Below are 19,169 nucleotides of genomic sequence, written 5' to 3' on the forward strand. Positions count from 1 at the left end.
GAATCCTTTTGCTCTTGGATACAATACAAATTATTATTAACATTTTTTTGCCTAGTAATTAATTTCGCGCTTTTATATGTTTACTTACACAAAGGTGTGTTTAGCTTTTGTAAAGAAACATTTCAATCATTGCCTGGTAAATATTTTAAAGTGCAAATCTCATTACCATCGGCAGCATTATCACCGACATTGCTCTATAATGAAACATTTCTAACCAATAACATGATGTCAAACAAATTGCATAAAAAAATATTTTTTGCTCATGTTGCAAACGTTATTAGTTAATGTTGTGTACTAATTCAGGTGTTGCCTTCTTAAAGTGTGCATTTCTAAAACGAACACATCAAGGTCCACTCAATGTCTCCTCCAAATGTGGCTGAGAAATGCAACTTTAATTTTCATGTAATTTGGAAGACACGAAAATTTTTATCCTTTACAACCCCAACTGATTTAATTGCCCAGTGCAGGTCAGATATTTAGTAGAATGTTCAGGCAATCCTCTCATACTAAAGCAGAAAATATCATATGACATCATACTTTACCTATCAGTCACTGGTGTATATCACTTGAACTGGAACGATGGAGAAGCCACTGAAGGGTGGAAATAATAGAAGCCATGCATCAACTGCACTATGTTGTGCCACAGCTAACACTGAAAGCCACTGGAATTTTCCACTTTGTCTGTAGTTTGAGGGCAACTTCATGCCAGTGACTTATATGTAGGACTTAATAAATTGATGCAGAGCACCTTAGTGTACCATTACTTAAGGATGCACCTGAATATAGATACAATGTCAATGCATATTACCTTGGGTAGAAAACACTGACATGCTAAGATGTAGTTGGAAGAATTCTTTTTGTGAAATTATAAATTGTGAATTAGGGTTTACAACTTTACAACTGAAAAGAGAATATACTAAATTTGATAACCAAAACATATTGCTTGGACACCACCTCTTACAACAGTGTTTTTATTTGGGTTTAAAATAGACACAAGTCTGATTGAATGATTAAAATCTGCAGTTTGATCATGTCTTAAAACACAGCAAGTACCTCAATGCTTCAGTTGTGTTGAATATTGCACAACCACAGGACACATAAGACTGTTGAAACATGCATAGGTCAGACATCCTTTACATTTCCACACAAAAATCCCCACTGGCCTGTAAAATATCATGTGTTACAATTTTCACAATGACTTTTGAAGTACTGTATTAAGTTTAGCATTAGTTTTGAGCCAGTATATCAAGATACATTTTCTCTTACATGTCATCATATCCCTGGCCAATAACACTTTTGAAAAACAAGGGCCAAAATATTGAGGTGTCTCATGATTCACGGCTTTAAAATGTTTTTTTTTTTGTTGCCACAGAAATGCTAATTTTTAAGATAAAATTACAAAATATAAAATATCTCTTCAGCCTTTAACTTTATAAGTACAAGGCATCAACACCCTCAGCACAATTACATATAGCTTAGATTTGATTCAGCTTTCTTTCGCTGAAGTGTAGATGCGAAGGAAGATTAAATACAATTTTCTATCCTCAAAGGGAAAGTACATTTATAAGCTTTCATCTTTGATATACAGTAAACCTACTCTGTTAAGGCAAGTGGTGACCAATACCTTATGGAAAATTTGCAAAAGAAGGATGGCAGATATCTTGAAATAAAAGGAAACATTAGCATTAATCTACATGTATCACAGATGAAAATATTTGTTTTTCCATCAGCCGCAAATCTCAACCAAGTTATGACAAGGGAGATGAGAAAGATGATCTCATTTGTACATAAAAACAGTATTTTTACCTCAAGGTACACACTTGTTGTAGGTGTCTTTTAAGTGCTTCTTATCAGTCTACTACAAGTACAGTATGTGGTCCATACAAGCAGGTCAGTTTTCACTCTTCAATGGTTGTGCCATCTTACACAAAAATTAATGTATGTGATTTATATTTGCTTTAAAACTTGTATTGATTTCTGTTAACATACAGTGCCTGTTTTTGTAACAAAAAACAATGAATAAGTGCACTTTTGAAATGTCCCATTGATTAAAACATACCTACAATTCATGTAACTACTATATTTACTTGATAACAGGTTGGGTGAAACATGCTGTCTAAATCAAATAGCAGTAATACTAGAATATATATCACTCACAAATTGTTGTCATGGGAATCTAACACCCAATGGCCTTAATGCAGTTTTAAAAAAAAAAACAGGAAGGTCAACACACTGGTTAGATGCATTAGTCATTCCAAATGCTTTAAGTACATAATGGATTTTTATTTTTTTATTTTTATCAAAGCGAGGTACTATATTGTATGCCCTTTCAAACAAGGCAAGCCAATGGTGAGTAAACTGTATATAGTGGTTATACTGTATCGTGCTGGGTCTGCTAAGCATCTGCTCAGGATCATCAGGGCTCATCCACTTCTAAACCAAATGGTAATAAATGTAAGATAGCTTTATTCAGGTGTCCAGGCTCTCTGTAGCTGATTCAGGATAGTCCTTGTTATCCTGTCAGGTGTTCCGCCCACATCTGAAGTCATGATATCTACAGCTCAAACACATCTCTTAAGTAAGCTTGTAGCCAGCCATGACTGTAGCTATTAATACAGCTTTCTGTTTGAACCACAGGCAGAGAGATCTAATCACTAAGTTTCACTGACAGGCCACCTGAGGGTCAATATTGGTGTTTTAGGCTGAGGTCACCAATGATTAATACTTTGCGTATATTATCAGCATCATTAAATGGTTAACTTTTCATACCAAATAATTAAAGGATAGGTTCACAATTTTTCAAGTCTGTTTTAAAACAGTAGTCAGGTGCCCATATGAACACTGAAACTGTTTTTGCTTGCTGTAATCATTCCTCCTGTTCATACTGGCCATGAAGAGATCCCTTCCTAATGCACTTCCAATGTAAGTGATGGGGAACAAAATCCACAGTCCCCATTCTGTGCATTCTGTGTTCAAAAGTTTATATGAAACTAATATGAAGCTTCAGCAGTTGGAGTTAGACAAATCAAGCCGATATATTCTAAAACTACAGTCTTTTTAGTATAAAATTCCCTTTTTGTGTTACTGTCCCTCCACTGCAGCTCAAAAAGAAAACACTGTATGGGAAAATGCCACTAAGATTTTTTGTTTGGTTTTGTTTTGTATATGAACCAAAGAGCAGCCTCAGGTCACTAGATCAGATTGTGTGTTAGGACTTCCCAAGCCATCAATCATTATTATCAAACATTCCTAGTTAGGACTTTGGAACAGCCTGCCTGAGGAAACAAGACATCTGAATTACTATCTACTTCAAAGTAAAGTTGAAAAACTCACCTTTTTAGTCTTTCAGTTCCTTAATGACTCCACAATGCTGCTACATAATATTCATATCCAATACGTATCTGCATTTTGTCAAATGTATGCTTTTGCTTTACTTTCACATTCTGCCTTCTCTGTTTTTGTCTTTTGTACCAGATATTTTTATACTTTGAAAAAGTGTCTGCCCTTTATTTTTATTCCTATTCTTCACTGTCCAGTTGTTAGTTTCAAAAGACAAAAATGTGTTTCAGTACTAAATTCAATCACTACTTTTACTACCCTCTGTTCTCCAAGTCTACAAAATACTGCAACATCAACTGTATCTTTCAACATAAAATTCCCATCCATCCTAACACAGTCACAACATACAACATTACTCAAATAAAATATGCTCTGTAAATGACCTCTTCATCAAAGTTATATTTTCAATAATAAATAATTCTGTGCTTTTGTGGCCTCTAGCAATTTAAGTAGCAAAATATAGTGTTACATCTCCACTGTGGATAGCAGCTTTCTCCCTTTTCATTGTCGGTGCAACAGCCTAATAAGTAATGTCTGCTTTTAAATAAGAAAAAAACATGACATTTTACAGTGAATAACATATTTTCCTCACACATCCTCAATATCATGTCAGAGAAATAAATGCAGTGATTCAGGGAAAAAATGACAGTATAAACGAAGCTGTGTTCAGGTGATACACAGATGCAAGATCAGACAAAACATTGAACTTCATATGATTATTTGCTAGTTGCTGCAATGTGGAGGGAAGGTGAGGGTGCTGAAGTTTGAATACCTATTTTCCATCCTACGGTAGCAAAGCAAAGACATCTGCAACGTATATACCACCTCCACTTTCTTGTTTGTAATTTTACACAGTGCCAACATGGACACATACCCATATTTATTTAGTTTCCATTACATTTCTTATCCTTTTTTTTTTCAAATAGAAATCAGCAAATGTAAGAACAGACCTAAAAATTCCTAACACTCTGCGGTATACATTCAGGAACATTCATGTTGAGTGAAAAATGAAGCAATAACAAAACAAAAGAGAAAATTAAATTAAATTAAAAAAACATATTCAGAATAATTATTTATGAAGACTATTCATTTCCATACAGTTACCACATGTTACAACTTATTACTAGTTTCTCACAGTCCAGACTACCTTCCAGAGTGATGAGTTATTATAGTTTCTCCTTTGAGGGGATCCAGATATAGGGTCCTGAATGTTCCTCTATGACCTGTTTGCAGTGGTTATAAATGTCCTCTAAGGTGTCTCCTTGAACCAGGGCTGCAAGGCAAAGGGAACTATTTATGTATTGTGATCTTTATATGGAACAGGCACATCAAATTTAGTTATAGCCATACATACATATTTTCACTCATGAAGCCTCACAGCTGTCAAATGTTTAAAGACCCTATGTATAGGATTTGAAGACTTCTGACTCCTGGTGGGAGAGTAAAAAAAGACCCTGTGGAGCCAGCTCCCCCATATTTTGCACTAATGATCACCTGGACCTGAAGTTTCTACTAACGAAAACTATTGCCATCAGAAAAAATTGAAATATGCTAATATTACATAAAAATCTGGGGGTTTTAACATGACCTTACCTTCCTCGACATAAAACATTTGCATATTTCAGTTTGTCTGATAGGTGTTTGTGAGAGACAGACAACAACAGAGTAGGACTTATGATGCCAAAAGGAAATATTATATATCTTTAAATTGGACCATTTTAACAGAAGTATGCATGATCATACAACTAATACAAAAAAAACAAAAACAATAAAGAACATTTTTAAACATGCTGGAATTTCAACAAAATGTCTGATTACAGTTATTTCAAGTTAAAACATTCCCATACACTACGAATGCCTAGCTTAGAAAACAGATATATAACAACTTTCCTACTCATTCTATTCCGTGGTAAGTTTGAATGAAGAGCTTTTAAATCAGCAGTCGTGTTTAATCAACAACCCAGCTGTCCTTGTGAGCTTATATACTGTGTTTGAGCAGTGTTGGACAGAGAGGTACCAGCTGAATATAGATGACACCTTTTGTATTTGTGCTTTTATTAATATCATACCTGTGAAGAATTCACCAAACTCCTGCTCCAGCTTCATAGCCCTGTCAAATGTTTTCTTGGCTTGTTCCTCTGTCAGTCTCTTATTCATGTCCCTGGGCAGGGGGAAAGGACACAAAACTTCACAGACCCAGACATGATTCTGTCTCCAATTTTGATTTTACACAGTTGAAAAATTCAGGGTAACACTCTACTTTAAGTCCCCCTATTCATTAACTATAAACAGTATATAAACATTTAAAACGTTTACAGCAGACTGTGTGGTGCTCAGGGTTACAGTTGTTGATAAATTAAATGTACAAAAACAATGAGTAATGTAAGCTAGTGTAAGATTGAAGTATCATTGAAGTATTATCAAAGGGAATTTATAAAATGGTTCGTAATAAAAGACAAAAATGAATACTCACATTAATGAATCAACAGACTTAGGTTTTATGAAGATGGCGATGGGATAGAGTTGTGCTACTTGTAGTCGTTTGATGGCATTTCCAGACACATCCAGAATGCAGTGTTTACCCTGAGACAGAGGCATGAATTGACAAGAGATGTACCACACAAAACCAAACTAACACTGATATCTAAGGTTATGATATCAAAACTACACTTTGCAAGATTTATTAAATCTAAAAATAATTCTTATATGGTGTAAATCTTCTTTTTATTAAAGCATAATCTAAATGATGTCCTAAAAAGCAGCAAGTAAAATCTCTTTTTTCTTCTTTCCTTTGGTATAAAAATCATATTAATAAACATGAGCTGTACAATGTACAGTCCTTACACTACATGAATTGAACTGCATATTTTTGCTTTTTTTTTTTTTTTTTTTTTTTGCCTTAATGTAAACATGAAGCTTTTATAAACAGATAAAGAGACTCACCCTTTCAGCCACATATTTCACAGACTGGACACTTGTTCCATAAAGATTATCATTGTACTGTCCCGCTTCAATAAACTTGTGTTCTTGGATGTCCTTCTCCATCTGCTCTCTGGACATCACAAAGTGGTAGTCTCGCCCGTCTACTTCGTAGTCCCTCTTCGGCCGAGTGGTATCTTTGGTGTAAGGAGGAAAATAAACTCTATATAATTTAGTAACTAACATGCCATAACAAGACCAGCAGACACTTGTAACATTTCCTTTTTAATTCTCACTTAAGATTTCACTCATATCTATAAAACACATAGAAATGCTTTAAAAGGTGCTATATAAAAATAATAACATTCAGTTGTGATACCATTTGGTAATCACCACAAATAAATAAGACCATGGTGGAACTGACTGAGAGCCTCTTTGTCACACCAATGATAACATCAGTGCGAATGTTGCTTAAAATTAACCATATGTTCCAATAAAACCTGCTGCTTTCATCCAGTGCTACTGTTACATTTAGTTAGGATAGTGCCCTGCTGCACCATGCTGTAAAAAAAAATCCTAACAAACCTGACCAAGTGGCAACCAGAGTTTGGTCAGTTGTTTATAGCAAAAATCCTGAATCCTCAAAATAGCTGTGGTACACATTTAGCTTTTAAGATATTCAATCACATTCAAGTTCTTATTATGAAATTTGCACAGTGGGGAAATAGGACATTAAATGTTGTCACAGGTTTTTTGTCAACACATGGATAAGCACCTTTGTTAATCTTTTTTTCATCAATTAGATATATTACATGAAGTGGGGTGGATTCTCTGTTTATGTGCTACAAAACCCGAAATGTTCTTCTAGCTTCGGCAAGTAAAGAATTCCTAATTATATATTGTTAGCATACCATGTGGTGGAAAATTCCTGGAACAAAACATTCTGTCATCTTGGAGCAAATTTCACTGGATATCTTAAAACGAAAGGAAGCGGCTGATAAGTAACGATGTAGAAAGTGTACTATTATCAAATATATATGACACTAATGTCTCTAACACTAACAGTCCCAAACTAATTTTACACAAACAAGAACTCCAAAAGGATAGGGTTAGGGTTAACCCTGACCCAACCCAAAGGATTATGAGTATTTATGGGGACAAATTACTTCAAGACTTATTTTCTAAATAAAAGGATGAAAGAATCAACTCAGCTTATCCACTCACTTACCTTGGTGCCCTGAACTGATAGCGGCTTTATATGGTTTAAAAGGTAAATTGAAATAAAAGAGATGGGTCAATCAAAACATGCAAAATAAAAACTTCTTTGGCTGATGAAGAACATGTTACAACACACATAGAGGAGTGTAGGTGATTCTGTTAGGATGAGTAAAAATGGTGTTAAGTGTAGGTACTGGTGTTGAACACAAACACAAACATAAACCAGAAAAAAACAGTAACTTAAGCTGATAATGGCCCCTCCATTTTTATTACTATGGCAGCATTACATGAAGTTGCATTGGCAGCCTTCTCTTACGAAACATTTAGATTTACCAAAAACAGCCCTGATGCCCATCTTCCTTGAATGTTCTTGAGATGTCATGATTAGAAAAAAGGGATTTTAGAGCTAAATAAGTAGCATTAAAAATGTCTTCCCTTTAGCCTTGTGCATAAGAGATTAGAGCCTCTGGTTTCACAGTGGCATATGGTAAACTGGTGGTAATGAGACTGAAAAGCGTGCTCAAATTAAAACTAATGATCTGTGGCGCTCCAGTAGCTCAGCTGGTTAGGCGCAGTCCCAACTGCAGCAGCCCGGCTCCGGCTTAGAATCCGGACTGGGCCCTTTATTGCATGTCATCCCCTTTCTCTCCCCTCCCTTCCTTTCTTACCCCACTGACTGTCAAATAAAGGAAAAGTTCCATAAAAAATAATGATCTGTATGGGCTGTCCTTCTTCCAGCCATCTCAGCTACTGATATCATAAATCTCATCAAAGTTTAACAGGGGTTTATCAGTCAAATTTCACTCCACGAGTGTGAGTGTCCAGACCCCAGATAAACTAATATTTACAGAAATCAGCTGTAATATTTACAGCTGCTGACAGAAATCTGATGGGAAATACCCTTTCCATTAGCTGCATATAAGGAAATGCCACAACACTGTCTGAGAGTCTCATTTCACAAGTGGCTTATTAAGTCCAATTCTATGTACATAAAAATAAGAAGCCTAAATGTGACCTATGTTATTGATTATACCTAATATATGCTAAAAGCAGCGGGCGGTGTTATATTATTCAACGGGAAAAACAACTATAAAACAATTATAACAAGTACTGACACGTAAACAAATTCGAGCACTAGATCACGTGAACATTTCAGTCCATGAATGATATTCCTATAATATCCCTATAGCAACTTAGAACATATCTGGTCGGGCTTACACTCACTTACTACATGTACTCCACATTAAGTTATATATAATTTTTAAGATTCCTGTGATTTTCTCTGTCATCAGTATTATATTGATACCCCATGACTTTCTTAACATTTACTATATATTATATTATAGGGACTGAGCATCTGTGTGTCCTGCCCAGAGGGGGGTCGGGAGGCAGTAAAGATTCTAAAAAACTGAAAAAAAGGAGCACTCCTTCACTTAATTTTTACCCATTTAATATTCCTATAATTGTCCCGATCTGCTCCTCAGTTCCCAAAAGCCCCTGTCTCCAGCCCCCTGCTCACTTCTCCCAGTCCATGTTTGTTCCCTCATCTCCCCAGACCTGCCATTTTCCATCCACCCACCAGATGTCACCAGACTTTTTTCCTGTCTACTAACCCACCTGCTCACCTGTTTCTTATCTGCCTGATCCATCTTATTACCTGATCTTTCCTGCCCACTAACACACCTTTTCCTAGTTTTACCATTACCACCAGCTCCTTGTTGGATCATCTTTTTTTGTTCCCTTGTGTTCTCCTATTCGCCTGCAACCTGCGTTTTTGTAACCTGTTGTCTGTAACTACCTGCCTGCCAGCCTGCCATCAAGCCTGTTATCATCCCTTAAAGCTACTTCATTGCATCAGCCTGCCTACGTGTGTGTCTTTTGAGTGTGTTTGAGTCCTCCCTACCTGTGCTGTTATCAGCAGTAATATCCATGTCAGGACTTATCTACATATTATCTACATATCTGGTAGGATTTGTGCTTCACATACTTTACATGTTTGTATGTAATTTTTAGTTTGATAATTTTCTAATACAATATCATTATTATATTATGGTGACTCAGTCTGTGCCTTCTGTCTAGAGTCTCTTGGGATAATGAGGAAGAGGATTGACCGTCAGGATCGACACGCCCAGCAGTATGTGCGAGTGCAAATGGTAGAACACCTACCACTGCGGAATTATCAGCCATTTCCATCAGTTTACATCTGTGAAACTAGAAGCCTAGATCTCTAAATACATTTGTAGTTTACATCTGTTTCACACTTTGGATGAATTTATGTGAACCCTGGCTGTCATTAGTTTTCTAAAGGAGGTGCAAGGGAGCTGCTGCTTCTGGTTTGATTTTAATGTGGCATAGATAATTCACGTCACAATAAAAACAATTCATTCAATTATTAAAGAAAAAAGTTCAATTGCCATTTAACGTCTTTCATTAAATGATTACAAAGTAAATGCATACATAAAAGGAAATACACATAATAATGTGTATTGTATTTGGCTTTGTTTGATATGTTTTTTTTAAGCATTTTAAATCTTCCATTGACTACTAGCCATCACTGAATTAAACTGAAAAATATAAGACATTAGAGGACACTGGTTTGATGAGTGAATGATGTTGGTCTACGATGAAACTTAAAAAATCCCAATGACTCCACAGCAGATATGACCATGACCATGAATAATTTAGTAGCACATAAGCACATCGATAAACAGTCATTTCACCATTTCTATGCATTGTTAGTATCACATAATATCATGCTTAAATATTATCTATTAGAACAGTGCCTGTAATTTCAGATCATTCTTGTTTCACTGGTGTCCATGAATAATTCAAAATAAATTCCTGCTCTGTTTCCATTAACTACTTACGTGGCACACAAGACCCAAACTTCTCTGGGAACTCTGATATCAGATCATCGTTGATCCTATCCTTCATCGGTCCGAGGATTATGACAGGTCTGGCATAACTAACTGGAAGGAAAAACAAAGAGAGACTGCATTTCTTACAAATTTATTTAAAAGACACTGACTGCTAGTTACGAGTGAAAGTAAATCTAATGGAGGTTGTTTTTCATGTGTTTAATTAAACGTGTTTAATTATATAACAGAAATATGAATAACAAGTATGGATAACAAGATGTGGACAATACTGGACTACAATCTCTGTCATTCCTGCTGAGCCCTGGTTCTCTCCTGTCTGTTCCAGCAAACATCATCATATATGATAGAAGCAAACTACTGTATAAACAGTGCAGTTCTAATTGTGAATTATTTAAACAATGATATGTATTCTTTGGCTTCATATAGTGATATTTCAGTTTTCCCTTTTAAATAAGTGTGCAAACATTTCTAAAATTCTGTTGTCACTTTTTCAATATGTGGTATTGAGTGTTTAAAATTTAAATGATTTTAGCATAAGGCTGCAACAAAAAATGTTAAAGTGAAGGGGACTGAATACTTCACTGTACATGTCAAAATATGAGGTCTGAGCATGAAAATTCATGAAAATCATGAAAGACATGACTAGAAATAGTAAAGCACTGTGGTGACAGTATATACTGTATAATACATCATCCATCATACTGTATTTGATCAATCAAAGTTCAATTCTCAAATCCTACCAAGAAGATGCCTAATGTATGGTTATGTTTCTTATACTTCACTAATCTAAACTAAAATTTTGTAATTGCTGGAAAATTAGGTTATTAAAAGAGAGACACTGCATTGTCTAACAAAATGACACTGCTAATGTACTGTATGTGTATTTGAATTTTAAGATGAAAAATTTACAAATATAAATATAGTATAATTAATACAGATGAGTGACAAAGGAAATACCTGAATAAATGAGTGGAGAAACATAACGAATGCAGATACTTCCACACAGGTGCATTGCAAGGTACAATTAAGTTATTAACATCCAGTCACGCCCTGTGGCATGTATAAAAAGGCTGAGTAGGCCAAGTTGATTTTGATTTGTATCAAGATGGTGAGAGGAAAAGATCAAAGTGACTTTGAAAGAGGGTTCGTTGTTGGGGCACAGATGGCAGGAGCTTCACTCACAAAGACAGCGCAACTCGCTGGTGTTTCAATAGGAACTGTGACTAAAGTGACATCTGCAATTAGATCTATGGGAAGGATGTCAGTAAATAGGGTTGGAAATTGTGGTTGACTGCACACATTTGGTGAGCGTGATGCTCCTGCATTAGTGTAATATGTAAGGAAAATCAAAAGAGCAACTCTTCGTCAGGTGACTGAGAAGGTCAATGCAGGATGGGATCAGACTGTGTCAGCAAGAACAGTCTGTTAATAGTTACATAGAGAAGGATATTATAGTAGGGCTACAGTGCATAAACCCTCATTACAAAGATGAATGCACATTTAAGAGTACAATGGTGCAAAAACCATAGGCACTGGTCTACAGAGATGGAGGAAAGTGATATGGTCAGATGAGTCATCCTTCACCATATTCTCAACAGGTGGGTAAGTGCATGCGTGGTGTACACCCAGAGAACGGTACAGGACCGAGTGCTGGACCCCTATATTAAAGGGATCCGTTACCTCTGTTATGCTGTGGGGTGGTTTTGCTGGCATGGTTTGGGCCCACTTGACCCGTAGAGGGAAGGGTCACTGCAAGTCGATGCAAAGGTATTCTGAGTGATCACCTTTATCCTGTGATGTAACATTTCTAGCCTTATGGCTGCGGTCTCTTCCAGGATGAAAATGCCCCCATCCAAAGGGAAGGAGGGGTCACTGAATGGTTTGATGAGTATGAAAATGATGTGAATCATGTGCTAGGGCCTTCACAGTCACCAGATCTCAACCCAGTTCAACACCTATGGGAGATTTTGGGCCGATGCATTAGACAGCTCTCTCCGCCACCATCATCCAAACACCAAACGAGGAAATATCTTTAGGAAGAATGGTGTTCATCCCTCCAGCAGAATTCCAGAGACTTATAGAATCAATGCCAAGGTACACTGAAACCAACATCTTACTCAGAACCTTTATGTTAGTTTTTCCTTTGATTTGTCACCTGTCTGTATATTTATATGGTAAGATTATTTATGATGGTTACTTATGTTGATTCAGATATTCCCTTTTCATTGATGTTCTTTTTTCAACTAAATGGAGCCATGTGCTAGTTCAGGTAGGTACAGAACTCATTTATAGTTACATGTTCCATACACCCTCCAATAAGGTATGTCCATGACCTATCTCTTACAATCGGTGCTCCCTATTAACATTTACTGCTGATTTAATCTGCACACAACAACGGTGAGCTCTTCTTCCCTGCTGCTACACTAATGCCAGCTTTAAGAATAGTAAACCCCTTCTACCTCCCCCGCCTCCTTCTGTAATGGAATTTAGTTATTCATTATTTTTGAATGTTTTTAACATGTCCTCATGTTCATTAAATGTTGTGCATCTCATGCACTGCTAGGGGGTTTGTGAGCACAGGGGTAGTCTTTATCAAGCTTGCGCCAATTTGTTACAGAGCATCACATAAGCACAGCCACACCGCCAAACCAAAATGCATATTGCTGCAATACATGGTTAAAACCTGAAGTGAGTGTCCTGAATAAATTGAGAAAATTTTCCTGCCTGGAATTGCTTATCACAAAGTCCAAGGCACAGCTTGAATTACACTGATGTGTCTGAAACATCCAAATGTACTATCCGACGACTTACTTTCTTGCCGCATCACAGGTTCATATGAGAGAATCACGTCCTCTTGACTCCCTGGTGGGATACAAAGTGAAAAACTTATTTGGACAAATACTCATTACTGACATAAACAACATGCCCTATTGGGCCAAAAGCCACATGCAAGGTAGCATATGTAACAGAACACGTCTGTGTTATTTTCGGTCTCAACCTGATCAGCCTGATGTTCTACATAAAAGTTGACTAATATGGCACTAGTAACATCAAAACGCATGTTTGCATCGCATGCTAAATTAATGAATCATATGGTAAACTGTCAAAGCAACAGAATTAACCAAAATTTCATTCACTTTTAAGCAGTTATCTATATCTGGAGTTTAGTATCAACCACTTCTCAATCTTCCCAACTGAATGAATTCAGGACCTCAGGAAATTTGACATAATATGGCATAAAACTGAATATGTGATTTAAAGATACCTGCCAAAAAATCGATCTAAACTACAGTGATTTTAAACTGTTGTGTGATATTTTTGCCACTTCACTGTACATAAATTTAGCAAATGTGAGTTTTTGTTGGATAATTGTGATTTTCTATCTCCGCTCACAATGCTAAGTGCATTTAATATAGTTTCAGTCAGAAATGCTGATATTAGGTTATTTGCAAAACTCTTGCACTACACACGAAAATCTAAGAATTAACCTGGGTAGTGGGTAAGAGCTCTTTTTTCAAAATTAATTTTTCACTTAAATCAATATGAAAGTACAGTGGTTGGGCAATTAAATATTTTGTTGATTTTTGAAGTGTGATGAAGCAGCAAACAGATATTAAAGATGAACTATTCTTCTTCTAATTCTTAATGCACTGTTAAGTTTTATTTCATGAACTTAAAAAACAGAAAAAAAAAGTAATCATGGCTTGTGCAAAAGTTTGGACACTCAAGTCAGTACTTAGTATCCCCCCCTTTGGCAACTTTTCAGCATTGGGGCGGAAATATTCTGCTTTGCGGCTGTGTGGCAGCCAGAGGCACAGGAAACACTGCATGAATCGATTCCACTAAATATCAGCAAATTCTGGATGCAAATGTCCTGCAGTCAGTCAAGAAAGTGAAAGTGAAAAGAGACTAACTTGTACAAAAGGACAATGATCCAGATGTGGCCTTCAACATCCACCATGAACTACTTCAAAAATGCAGGCTGAAGATTTTGGAATGGCCCAAACAGGCCTATGACCTGAACCTCATTGAAAATCTGTGGCTAGAACTTAAACCTGCTGTATGTGCAGAAAAACCTAAAATATCTCAGCATGCGAAGTGACACTGCATTAACATTTGAAGAATGGTTCATTTTTAATGTCTCTTTGCTGCGGGGTTGTATTTATTTCTTTTCACTTCAAAAATCAAAAACGTTAATTATTTGCCTATATCCCAAATGACTGAAACATTTACTCCAACAATAAACAACACCGTAGAACATACATACATACTTACAAAACAAACAGACATAATTGTGATGTGCACAAAAAATCTGCTTCAAACTAACATGCTCACAAGCAAAGACAAAGGTTTTTAGTTGTTTATGCCAGCGTCATGCAAACATGCATTAAACATAGTCAACATCTGAGGGAAGGGGTCAGTAAGGGCTGAAATGATAAAAATGTAAAAAGTATATTCAGTATGCCAATATAAGTTTGGGAGGTTCCAGTACAAGAATCACTCTGGTGGCTGATTAACCAGAGTGTGAAAATCCTGCAGTTGGCCTGTAGTTGCTGTGCTGCTTCCCTCAGACAGACCACATTGTTTGGAACCATGTGACTGTCTGACACTGCCATAGTTACAGACCTGCACTCTCTCTAGCAGTAATAAGTACATGAATGGACATGAATTACTATCATAGACCACTGAAAATAACATTAATGGACTGACTAACGTCAAACTTCTATATATAAAGCTGGAGGAAAAGAGAACTTGAATCAGCCTCTTCTACACATAATAATTAGAATAAGACACAAACCAACTCTTCTTCTTCTAGCTACATATAAATTGTTGTCTGTCAAAAGATTAGTACCAGTTCTCAAAACAAGCCAATCTGTGAGAAAATCCTTACATGACGTTTATTTCCTGTGACTATTTAATATAAAACAATACCCATTGTGATCCAAACCTTGGTTTACTGAGCCTGCTTGAGACAGGTCAACACTCTGCAAACTGAGAAGCAAGACAAATCCAACAAATGCAGCATGCAACAATGCAGGCAAGAAAAACACCACCCAACCAACTTACTGAATGTCTTTGTACCATACCCATCATCACCTATCCCCAGGATGTCCTATTGGCCATCCAAAGAATGCCAGAATAGAAGAAAGACAGGAAGGAGGACAGCCGCCGCATAAGCAAAAGGTTTGAGGCAGTGAAAGGAGGGACCTGTGGGCCCACAGATCTAGCTCTGTCCAGACACTGAACAGCCAGCAGGGGGAGCCAAATACAACATGATAAAACTAAGGCCTGTTAGGATTGAACCTAAATGATCCCTGAGGGAGAACTGGGTGTACAATATCACCATATGGGGACATATCCCACCAAATGAACAGCATTGACTTGGCTTCTCTCCTGCTGACTGATCAGCATCTGAGCCACAGTGTCTATCACTGTGATCCGACATAAGAGGAAGAATACAAGACAACAGGAAATGATCATGAGAGGAAGAAGGAAAGGCCTCCACGAAGCCTATACCCTTGAAATGCACCTGTGAATCCCTTGTTAAGGCATTTTAGCTCCACATGTGACCTACACTGACGGCATGTACGTACATGTGTGTCTGTGAGCTTACTTACGGTCTGAGTCACTGCCATCCTGCTCACCCTCTCTGTTCTTGTAGAATGGGAACTTTCGTGTAAAGATGAAATTCTTTTTACGTTTGTCATTGAATGACTGTGAAGGGAGAGAAAGCATGGGGCAAACAGGTATATCTGTCACGTTCATGCAGACAAAACAAGTGCTTGCAGAAAGTGGGACGTCAAGAAGTTCTTACAGTGAAAACTTAATATCTGTTTCCCACAGATTCCCAAGTAGTTTAGTACAGTATAAATAGTTGATAAGACTTACAGTTTTGTTTAAAGTAGGTGATGGTTATGTAAGATACTGATTAAAATAATGCCATGTTCTATTTCCAGTTAGACCACTTAGGAAAAAAAATGTATAGCTGAAACAGTTCATCGATTAGATCATCAGAAAAATAATTACCATCATTTTTGATAACTGATTGTTCATTAAAATCATTTTTAAAAGAAAAAAAACCCAAACATGCTGGTTCCAGCTACTAACATGAGGATTGTCTCTGTTTTATATGATTGCAAATGTAATAACTTTGGGTCTTGGACTGTTGATCTGATAATCTGACAAAAGGAGACAAAGTTAAGATGTCATGAGCATTTTTTTTTACTACCTTTCTACTGTTTTCTGCATGTTATAGACTATACAATTAATTGAAAAATAAAGGATGATGATGATGAAGATAAATCAAAATTACAATAACTTTTAGTTGCTAAATAATTTGATTTAAAATATCTGAATAGATTCTATGTAGATTCTAAATTATTTGATTGAACAGCATTTACATTTGTCTGCTACCAAATATTGATTAATTTAAGCACGGAATTTTTTTTGGACTCTTGTGATTTCATTCAGTAAAATATAAGCCCAGTGGTTATAATTTAATAAATACAATAAATATGAATAAATAAAATTTATTTGTGAGAGCAGCAGTGTAAATGCTAGCCTATTTGAGTGTTTATATTGCTGGCTATAAAATGAGTTTCCTTTTTTAACCAATCTTAAAAAAGGAAGTTTTAAACATGGTGATCTGATAGTGACAGATAAACTGTCATATTCTATGTCATACAAAATATCCTTCAGCTGTTTATTTTATTGTCTGAGTTGGTGAAATATTTTTATAAACTGATACAAAAAGGTTTGTAAAATGTACATAGAGCCCAGTCATCTACAAGAGGACCGCAGGAGTGCTGAGGTTATGTCCTCGACTGCACTGGTTGGGTATCTTAGGCCCTGTTCATACTTGGCATTAACGTGCTTCTTGGGTGATCCGATCACAAGTGGACAGCTCTAAGTGCAGGTGTGAATGCACCCAAGAGACATTGAGGGGTGCCTTGAGATCCAATCACTCTGGGCTGCATATGGCCACATTCTCTTAGCAGTGTGTACGTAAATGTGTCCCGGGCCACACTGAAGGACCGCCTATTCAACTGACCTCCTCTGCACAAGCAGATGTATTTACTTATTCGAGAATAAATTCAAGTCCAAATTGTGCATATGTCTTTGTCCAAGATGTCTGAAAATTTCGAAAAGCCCATAGAGATATATTATGAGTGTTCCAAACATCTTGGGTGAATTTTTCTGTCTGTAAGTGTTATTCTCACCTGGGGAGGTGAGATTCGATCACAAGTGGTCACTCAACATGCATATGGAGACACATTCTAATGCCAGGTGTGAGTTGACATACCTAGAGCTGTAGGCTATAAACTAAAACACTAAACACTAAAATCACTAAAATGTCCTTATCCATGTTTTGCTCATCATTCTACTTTAATCGTAGCTACATTTGTAAACCAGCTGACATGATCTGCAGACAAAAAAATTACTCTGTTTGGCTGGCAAACATGAAGATGAATGAGTGATTCTTATTAGCTCTATAATCAACTACAGTTAGTAGGTAGTCTACACCGATCAGCGGTCATGTGGCTGATTGGTGTATACTGAAGGCCCTTCCTTTACTCTGGTTACTCTCTTTACAGCCATCTGAAGGCAGCAGGTATCTGTTCCGTCTGTACTCTCTAACAGAAGTGACGCAGGCACCAGACAAATGCAAAACAACCCCAGAAATTTCCATGGTAATGTGCTCATCAATCTTGTCGTTTGGATTAATTACATTACAGTTGGAAACGGATGTGTTGAAAACAGAATTAAACATCAAAATAATTTCAGAAATAAATACATCATGCAAAAGTTTGACCTCGTTTTGCTTTCACTGTACATATGGCACTAAGGTGGTATTTAACGGCAGATGGTTATTGATCTTTATAAGACAAATAAAATCACACACTGTTTTGCATAGAAAACATGATGACAGTAAAATTTTCAGCATGTCAAAACTGAATTCAACTTAAAAGAGACATAATCTGCTCATAACAGTATATTTGGGCTGCTGTATTCATATTTTGAAACTCTGTACATCCCCAACAACAATAAATCTCCCTATGAGAAAAACTCTCCTCGGGACTACCACCTGTCAGTATGTCCTTAAGGGGAGAGTCCTGTGCTTACAGGGGATGAAAGTAGTGAACGATTGGCCATTATTGTCACAACCTTTAACTCGCTCACCTATAATGTAAGCGCCACAGGTGCGCCAAGCCAGCCTGGCTCTGAAAATCCAAAGTGCGTTTGACACACCCCTGGCGCACCAGGCAGGGACTGTGATCTACACTGCACTGGCCATTTGACGAAATTCGAGCCCTCAGAATTGTACAGTTCGTCCATCTGGGGGAATAATACTGCAGTACCTAGTACTTCTTGACGTACCACAGTTGCATCAGAGGCATTTAAAGTAAAAGCAAGGTGAGAGAAGAGTTACCAAGGTCATGCTTTGGGAGACATAACATAACTGAGGTTTAGTCATAGTAAAGACTGTCATAAACACACAAAATACATGCAACGAAAAGATTGAACTTGAGAGGGTAAAACTCCAAATAATGAATGTGCTGTCTATATCATTATTCGATGCTAATGTTTTTGACTCTCCACATGGCTTCATGTGGAGAGTCAGGCTAGAGTGTATTAACAGCCCAAACTTCAGACACAATTTCTTCCTAAAGTTCATTCATTCATCTGGTTTATACAGTAGATGTGATTGCAGGTGTACATTTTACACCTGCTTTCAATTGTGGTTTTAGCTGAAAAGTTGGTAGAATATACTCGCAAAAATGGAATGGATCAGAAAGTTTGACCATTGGAAGT

General features: G+C 36.8%; 1 protein-coding gene across 1 annotated transcript in view; it reads right to left on the minus strand.

Annotated features, from left to right (window-relative positions):
* Nucleotides 1-1,004: 1,004 nt before the first annotated feature.
* Nucleotides 1,005-19,169, minus strand: part of dlg2 (discs, large homolog 2 (Drosophila)) — a 207,689-nt gene continuing 189,524 nt past the window's right edge. The window contains exons 21-27 of the mRNA XM_040150506.1: nucleotides 15,974-16,070; nucleotides 13,167-13,217; nucleotides 10,344-10,445; nucleotides 6,283-6,455; nucleotides 5,813-5,922; nucleotides 5,409-5,500; nucleotides 1,005-4,612 (exon numbers count right to left, since the gene is read on the minus strand). Of these exons, the coding sequence (XP_040006440.1) occupies nucleotides 4,506-4,612; nucleotides 5,409-5,500; nucleotides 5,813-5,922; nucleotides 6,283-6,455; nucleotides 10,344-10,445; nucleotides 13,167-13,217; nucleotides 15,974-16,070 (732 nt within the window). The 3' untranslated portion in view covers nucleotides 1,005-4,505. The remainder of the gene's footprint in view (nucleotides 4,613-5,408; nucleotides 5,501-5,812; nucleotides 5,923-6,282; nucleotides 6,456-10,343; nucleotides 10,446-13,166; nucleotides 13,218-15,973; nucleotides 16,071-19,169) is intronic.

This window comes from Xiphias gladius, chromosome 17 (assembly GCF_016859285.1).
Source record: "Xiphias gladius isolate SHS-SW01 ecotype Sanya breed wild chromosome 17, ASM1685928v1, whole genome shotgun sequence".
Classification (NCBI taxonomy): Eukaryota; Metazoa; Chordata; class Actinopteri; order Istiophoriformes; family Xiphiidae; genus Xiphias; species Xiphias gladius.